General features: G+C 39.2%; 2 protein-coding genes across 2 annotated transcripts in view; one reads left to right on the plus strand and one right to left on the minus strand.

The window, feature by feature from the left end:
- Window positions 1-7,958, minus strand: part of FAN1 (FANCD2/FANCI-associated nuclease 1) — a 24,449-nt gene extending 16,491 nt beyond the window's left edge. Inside the window, exons 1-3 of the mRNA XM_009321561.1 lie at window positions 6,530-7,958; window positions 1,196-1,336; window positions 5-160 (exon numbers count right to left, since the gene is read on the minus strand). Of these exons, the coding sequence (XP_009319836.1) occupies window positions 5-160; window positions 1,196-1,336; window positions 6,530-7,826 (1,594 nt within the window). The 5' untranslated portion in view covers window positions 7,827-7,958. The remainder of the gene's footprint in view (window positions 1-4; window positions 161-1,195; window positions 1,337-6,529) is intronic.
- A 24-nt stretch (window positions 7,959-7,982) lies between these two features.
- The window catches only part of MCEE (methylmalonyl CoA epimerase), a 20,156-nt gene continuing 19,732 nt past the window's right edge, over window positions 7,983-8,406 (plus strand). The window contains exons 1-2 of the mRNA XM_009321598.1: window positions 7,983-7,999; window positions 8,278-8,333. Of these exons, the coding sequence (XP_009319873.1) occupies window positions 7,983-7,999; window positions 8,278-8,333 (73 nt within the window). The remainder of the gene's footprint in view (window positions 8,000-8,277; window positions 8,334-8,406) is intronic.

Raw genomic sequence — 8,406 nt, forward strand, 5'->3', positions numbered from 1 at the left:
CTGCTGAAGACTGAACGTTGTTTTGCCAACCTCAGAAAATCATCCACAAGTTGCTGTTTCTGACCATTTGGGTTTGGCAAATGAAAGATCTTTGCCAATGTTTTTAGCTCAGGGGCTGAAAGCAAATCCAAACCTTCACACAGGTCTTCCAGTTCAGATTCTAAAAGTAAAATGATCCACATATATTCATTATGCGCTACACATATACACTCAAGCAACAGCTCAAAGTACAAGTACATTCATATAACCCAGTACTAATCTAATGATTTAGATTTTTCAAACCTATTATCGATGCTAGCTGGTTCAGCTTGAAATTCATTCTCTTCACTTGGTCCAGTTTGAAGGAATGGGATAACCAGAAAAAAAATCCCTTTGCAACTTCAAAACAAAAGCAAATATAAAGAAATTCTGCTGAGTTACAAAAAAATGCTGTTCAGAAAAACTTGTCTTCCTGATGATTAAAACTTTGCCCAATGCAAAAAAATGTGCTGCCAGGGAGCAGCAAGAGCAGAGCTGCTCGGCAAGGGGGAATGAACCAGGAGTCAAAAGTGACCACAGCACTGGCAGTGTCCTCACCAACTCTGGTGCAGTCCCACCGTAAATGAACAGAATGGGCAGAGCAAAAGTCCTGGTAACAGATTCTACTGGCAGCCCCAGAAAAGGCATGATGATGAATCAGGTCCAGGGTCAATCTAAGAGATGGGCCGGACATAAGACTAGAGGCCAGACTACAATTTCCGTCTGAGATCCATCCACAGTACATGGCCACAGACACGACTGGAAACAAACACCTGCAGCATCGGTTGGAGGTCCAGCCAGCCAGGGACGGACAAGGCCAGGGACAGGGTGCCTGCGAGACAGCTCAGGGCAGTACGGAAGGATATTAAGTAGAGCTCCTGGACCAATGCGCAGAGGCTGCGCAGGTCAGGCTCTGAGATGAGGCTGGCGAGGGCAAGTAAGGCCTATTGTTGCACCTATAGCCCTGACATTTATTTAGCTCTCCCTGTTACCTAATTTGCACTAACTGCTTGTATTATAATGTAACGCAACACAACTCATCTACCTGAAACCTTTATTCTGCTCCTTTAATTCTCTTCTCAAGGCACAGACAAGCACGTAGTGCATTAAACTCTGACATGACACAACTGCAGATTTTATTTGTAATATTTTTAACATTTATTAATGCTGGCCATACCTGTTTGCAGAAATCTGGCTTCAGCCAGTTCTTCAATCATTGGTAACAAATCCATACTTATCTCTCCATACTCTATTTTGTTCACCTTTAACCAGTTCAGCTTGCGTTGAAAAAGTCTCACATATAACTTCTGCCCACCAACTGCAAATTTTATTTAAAGCAGGGGAGGATAAAAAGAAAATTAAATTCTAAAACATAGTACTATGCATAATCACTACCTTACCTAGAAAAATTACTTTGATGAAGATATCCTCTAAAACATATTTTAAATCTGCCCATGTTCTACAAGCAGACTTGGTAAAATACCAGAACTTACCTTTCCAAATAATTATTGCTCATTAGAATCTTTAAGTTTTGTAGGTAGAATACTATTACAATGTATTTTGTAGCTAATGAACATTGCTAAAATGCATCTTGGACATGCTTACCCTTTAAGAAAGAATTTGTTTTCCAGGAAAACCCAACTTAATTTTTCAAACTCTGCATATCGTGATGTTAAATAGGTCTTTTTGCTTTCTTTAACACTCATTCAATAACCAACTATTTGATGTTGGGGAACAAAAGAAGCTGTAATCTGACAGAATGATTTCATAACCACAGAATACCTCTCTGTGTAGCAGTCTTCAGATTCTTATTTTTCCAAAGATAAGTTTAATTCTACTAATATATCTACTGAAAACAAGGGGGAAAAAACTCCTATTGATTTGATTTTTATCAGGGAAGTGCTCTCTTAAAGTACCTTTTTAAAACACTTTTAAAATACTAACAATGCTGAAATTCAACAAAATAGCTTATTAAATCTTAGCTGAAAATAGACTAGCTATTGTTACTACATTCAGCTCCCTTTTGAATACTTAATTCACCCCTCATCATTAACTTCTAATTTTTTTATCCCTGTCTGCTGCTGCTTAACTGAAACTGATCATTAATAAAAACAGACACTGAAACACTACCAGGCCTCGATATACTTAAGAAATGGCAGTTAACTTTTACATGCTTATTTAACTCTTCTCCTGTCCTTAAAAAGACTTCTTCAGCCTTTTTTTTTAATAGAACGTTTCCAGGATCAATTCACTGAGAACTACATTCAGAGGCATAAGCTTGTCATTTTCTCTGTGGGGTTATAACTTCTTTGAAGTCTGTCTCCAGTTTTTACAGCTCTGGAAAATGGAAAAAGGCCGAGTAACACATGAACATCCTTTCTGCCGACCACGGAAACTGACCGAACTAGGGCTGCAATTCAGTAAAGGCATGTGAGGACGGCTTTCTCTCTACAGGATTTGAATGACAAATAGAAGAATAAAATGGTATCGCGCAAGTACAATTGCTTCTTAAGCATCCTGTTCTGCAGTACATTACCTTTGAATGTTTGGGGGATTTTTTTTTTCTTTTGTAGTTCTTAAGAAAGTTTCAGGTGTATCACTGAAACAAAAAATTTGCTCTAAGTTGAAATATTATCAGCAAAAAGATGCAGATCTTAGAAAAGTTCACCTTCTATGAGTCATTAAAACGCAACAGAAAAAAAATACATTCTTTTTTCTTGTTCAGTTTTCTGTACCTCTGTTCCACTGGTGACTATAAATCAATGTTTCTCAGATACAATTTTTCTGTTGTATAAAAGCTGGAAGGAGGATTTCACAAAGTGTATTAAGTAGTGTCACTAGAACTATGTGCTTGCATTTAAATTCTTCCAACTGCAACATGTGGTGAAACATGGAGAATACAAAAAACATTTTTTTAATATTACACCTAAGTTCAGACAGACCTCATCTTGAGCACAAAGCCTGACATTGCAGTGCAGATTACTTGTTATGGATATACCTCTGCTTTTCCCTACTTTTATTTACTGTTTCCAGTACTTAAAAAATTGTCAGTGCTCTACATCCAACATAAAGGCCATCCACTTTTGAGAAAACTGGGCAGGAAGGAAGGAAGGATTGCTTCAAATTTAATCCTTCTAAAAATATCATTCCTTTCATAATAAACATTAGAGACAACTCACTGAAGAATGGTAGACATTTTAGCAGAAAATAATGAAATACTGGAGAATATCTATGTTCAAGCAACTTTATAGTATTAAGCACATGTGTGGGGTTTTTTGTTATGATACCTGAAAAGACAACACTTCCTTGGGTAGAAACTTCTAATGTGGAACAGATAACCCATCTACCTGAACTTTTAAAGTATTCTGTCTAAGATTTCTTGAAGGTAAAGACATCCATCTGTCACTTGTCCAGAATTCATTATCTGTTCACTTAATGCTACCCGATCACTTCTCATAGCTGGAATCATTGCATTTTTCCTACCCTGCAAAGAGAGATTGTTTTATTTGTGACTCTAGCAGTCAGTGCAGACATGGATTTATCAGCACCACTTTGCAATAATTCTTTCTGTATTCTGAACGCCTGTGAGAGGGGAATACTGAAATCACACTACTGAAAGAGAAACAAGCACTTCCTTTATTTAACAGAACAAGTTGCTATTACTGATCAGTGTTGTACTCATCCAGAGAAGGGAGTGTGGAAATAAGGAAGCTGTATCTTGAACATCTCTTTTAGTATTTGTCAAAGTAGCCAAAGCCTGCATCCACTAATGACCGAACTGTAAGTTTATTCCTAGATCTTCTTTGGATGTAAATGATACGCATCTACTGCTTGCCTCAGAGAGCCAATAACGAGTTTTGTTGCTTACATTCCATTCTTTCTTTATATATTCCTGTTTTAGCTATCACAACATAAACAAGGCATTATCAAGCTCCAAGATGTCACTGTATACACATTTAGCTGGAGAAAGTTAACTTTTTTAATATTCTTATGGCCTTGAGTGCACCAATAGGCTCTGCAACCCCACCCCAGCCCCCACAGGTTTGGCTACTTGTGTTCAAGGTCAGCTCTGACATGGTGCAGCTGTGTAAGCTGGGCTCAGGCTGCTGGGAAGAGCTGTGCAAGGCTTTGTCAAGGCCTCCACCCATTTGCTCGGGAGCTGTATTTAAGCTCAGGCCGGTGGCATGTGCTCTTGCCTAAGCTCTGCTGTGGCATGCTAGTGCCTAGGCAGCTACCTTGCTACTTGGCTTCACCTTGCACTTGCCTCGTCACTATGGACTTGCCTGAAGACCTGCCACCACTGGAGCATGGCTGACCGCAGTACTGGCACTGGATCCACTCTGCTCTTCTTCTTTGGGCAATGTGGGCTTGTGCCCCTTGCAGGTGAGGAGAGGATCTGTCCCCTGCCTGCCCTGCTGTCCCCTTTGGCTCCTGGCTCATCTTCCCATGCAGAGCAGTCTGCTTTTGCTGCTCCCTGACAAATACAGTTCTATGTTATGATCTCATCTTATGGTATTCTCGTAACTTGTGTTAATATTATTCTTTAATTTTTTTAAATGTTTGGTGTTACTGCATAGTTGTAATTATTACAATATAATCTGTAAGAGCTTAACTGTGACCAGGTAACCACTGCAGAAATACCTGTGTAAGTTTAGAGCCCTACTTCTTCCTCTGGAGTTTCTTCACCTTTTTAGCAACTATCTCTTAAGGTGGTTTGAGTCAGCTCAGCTGACTTTTCCACTACAGCAAATGAAGAATGTTCATATGGTCCTTTCTAGCTGCTAAATTTTGGAAGCAGATCTTAAGTCAAAAAAGACATTTCTGAGAGTGTTCACCACAGTTTAAGTACTTCAGAGAAACAGATATGCACTCACTCAACTTTTTTAAAGAACTGAGATTGTGAACTACTTATCAGGGCTATATTTCTTCCTAAAAAGCTCAAGCCAACGCTTCTCTATTTTTGTCACTCAGTATCCTGTGTTAAAAACCTTGTGATGCCAATACACTAACCTAACCTCATTCTATTATTCTCCACATCTATACAAGTTATTAGAAAAACACTTACTGAAAGTCTCCTCTGTTGGCCTTGGAAAAAATTCACATTATTGCTAATCACAAGTCATGACCTTGATATTCTCTTTTGTAATGTCCTGTAGTGTCAATCCACAGTATTGTTTGGAACTTTATAGAAACAAATATTAAGGGACTAAGTGCTCTGAACAGCTAGAACAGTTTTCTTCCACTTTGCAATGGGGAAACAGTCTAAAGCCTGTTGTACACAGGTGCAGAAAAAATGAATATAATCTACAGAGAGGAAAGACCAAAATACACAAGTTCCACACAGGGAAATACTATTCTTTAGTGTGATAAACTTTACAGCCTGCTAGTTAAGCCAAACTCAATGAACATAATACATTAAGTGCAGCCTGCTTCTGATTTTTTTATTTTTACCAGCAGGTATGTATGCAACTGTCACTTTATGTTCAGCTCAGATGCATGAACTGAGCTCATATGAGCATATATCTAAAAATACTTTGTCAGGCAACTGTATATTACTATAGTAGCTTAAAACAATATAAATGGTTATGCCTGCAATACTCTGAGACACAAATTTTCTTGTATAAGTTGTCATAGGCTTATTTCCATTTTGATGCCCCAAGTTTGCAGCTCAAGTGCTGCTAAAACTACTCTTAATTACAGTTCAAGACAAGTTATAAACATACATAAAAAATTTGGAGGGTTAGTTTTAACTTGCATCACTTCTGCCACGCTTTTACTGTAAAACTTATGTGAGTATAGGAATCAGACATGTCTGCTTTGAATCTTGTCTAAATCTGGAGGGCTTAAATCTCCAACACACTGGTCCTACTGAAATTAATGAGAGTTAAAAGTACTAAGCAACCTACAAGAAAAAGACTGTTTAATTAGTAACTGGCATTCTAAACACTGAATAACAATCATAGGGTAACCATGGATTCACACCAAGCATGGAAGTCATCTGTAAATGTGCTGAATCAAAGCTCACAAATGCCACTTCAGAAGTATTTTTTTTCAAGGACTGTGTATCCAGCACAGGCCTCTTCATAACCCCATTTTGTAGAATTCCCACACGTAATAATCATCAAAAGCTTGGTGTTAATTGATACTCTCTTTCTGTGCTATGAGTTTCCTTCCTTGGAAACATGTTTAAATGCAGCAGCAAGTTGACTTAAGATTCTAAAAAATAGTATTAAAACAGTAAAAAAAGTATTCCAAAAAACCAAATATACATAATCATTCTCTCCTGATTTCTTAGAAGTCTCCACTATTTATAACCTTCCATTAAAGCAACATTAGGAAAGTTTACCTACAAGAAGCCACGGAGGGATACATCTGAGAAAAAGGAGCTTCTTCCCTTAAGGAATTTATCAAGTTAAATTGCCCATTGGTATAGCACTCTTCAAATAAAACTATGTAACAGTTCTTGCTACAAGAGGTAATGTGACAGTATATTAAAAAAAAAAAAAGATACCTGATAATTTGCAGAACTTGGTTATAATGTTCATATCTTGCTCATCAAAGAGTCTGACATCATCTTCATTCTCCAAGACTGCTCGCAGCACCACTAAAAAATTCTGGAGGTAATATGGGTGACCAGGAGAGCTGGGCACAGAGCTAACCTCATTTATTTTGTCTAAAATGTCCCCAATGGAATTTTGAAATTCTACCTTTTCCACAGTTTCTGACAAAGTATGATTAATCCCATCTTTAAAGTCTTCATGAACTTCCACGGGAAGTACCTGTACATCACCCTTGCTAAAGCAATTTTGTGTACCACAGTTCACTTCTGTCTTGGAAGAAGGAATAACCTGAATGCGAGGCTGAGCCTTCACTTCCAAACTATCGGTCAGCTCTGCTGAAGTACAAATGGCTAGATGCGTTTCAAATTTCTCAGGACTAAGTATCACACCTTCAGACCTGCTTTCTGTTTTGGTGCTCCTTGTACCAATTGGTAACCTTTTGCCATTAATGTTATCAGCTGGTAATGGTACCTGAACAATATCTACAAGGTCTTCTCCATTTTTTATTTCTTCTTGAAATTCAGGTTCCTTCTTTGAAAAATTTTGCTCCTGGTGCTCTCTCTGAGCAAGCTGATTTTCTTTCTGAGAACTATGCCCAGCATAAATCTCATCATCATCCGGTGCTGCAGCACTTTTGCACATATTGTGAACAGCTGGAGGTGAAGAGTCAATCTCTTTATATAGGATCTGTTTTCCTCCCTGGATATGCCGTCTTCTGGACAGTTTAGATGACAAGCTTCCCAAAGAGACTATTCTAATTGTTTGGGCCTGTGGTTCACTGTTAACACTACAGACTGAACTACTATTGCTAAAATAAGGACTAATCTGTTGTACTGCACTCCCTTCTGTTTTCAATAAACTGCTTTTGGAAGGACTTGTTTCTAGATTTAAGAGGTTTTTTGAAAAATATAAGCTGGAATTCTTGTTCACATTTGCAGCTGGGGGACTCTCATTCCTAAAAGCGTTGAGTGTTGAATCAATGATGCCAATCTCACCACGGTTTCTCTGACATGTTTCATCCATGTGCTCATTTACTCTGTATCTTGGCACCATTTGCCCACACATGGGACAGGTAATTTTGGCAGGGGGAACATTGTTAAAAAAGGAAATAATAGAGGAGGATGCTGAAGGTATAGATGGTGTCCCTTCACCTTCCACGCTTCTTGTTGTTCCTTTTTTTTTCTTATTTTTACTGAGTGACAAACTTATTCGGGATCTTTTAATTTCTGAAGACCTAGCTTCTGCCATTGCAAAACTTCAAAGCATTTACGTGCCACAGGCGACTTCATTCAGGCCGTATTTCCTTATTCTGTAATACGTAAAAGAAAAAAAGGACTTTTCTTGGCTTTGCATTTTCCACCTGTAATTCTGACGTGCCTTCAAGAGAAAAAAAAAAGATACCGCATGAAAGATCTTCTGAAGTACCAAATGCAACCACAATGAACGGGGAGAAGAAAAAATAAAACCCTAGAAGTGGAAAAATCAAGCAAACCTGAACTGCTACAAGGCAGCTGTGCCTTCCCCTGCTCGCTAGGCAGGCGGGCGAGCACCGCCCGGCTGCCGTGCTGAGCGCGGCAGCTGGCTTCCTGGGGCTGCTTTAGCAGAGGGAAACGCTACTACACACTTGCACTGCTTAAACGCCACGTTCGCTTGCCGATGTAGATGAAAACTTGAGATAAAACTCAACGCAGGGACATAGTCGAGCCCTAATTTTTGGCTTGACTCGTTGGCTGTTTACAGGCGCGCTGCCGGCCGGTCCCCGCCATCCCCTTCCACGGAGCGCGCGTACCCAGCACAGCCGCAGCGTCCCGCAGCGCACTTGCTCGCC

This window comes from Pygoscelis adeliae, unplaced genomic scaffold (assembly GCF_000699105.1).
Source record: "Pygoscelis adeliae isolate BGI_AS28 unplaced genomic scaffold, ASM69910v1 Scaffold183, whole genome shotgun sequence".
In the NCBI taxonomy this organism is placed as follows: domain Eukaryota; kingdom Metazoa; phylum Chordata; class Aves; order Sphenisciformes; family Spheniscidae; genus Pygoscelis; species Pygoscelis adeliae.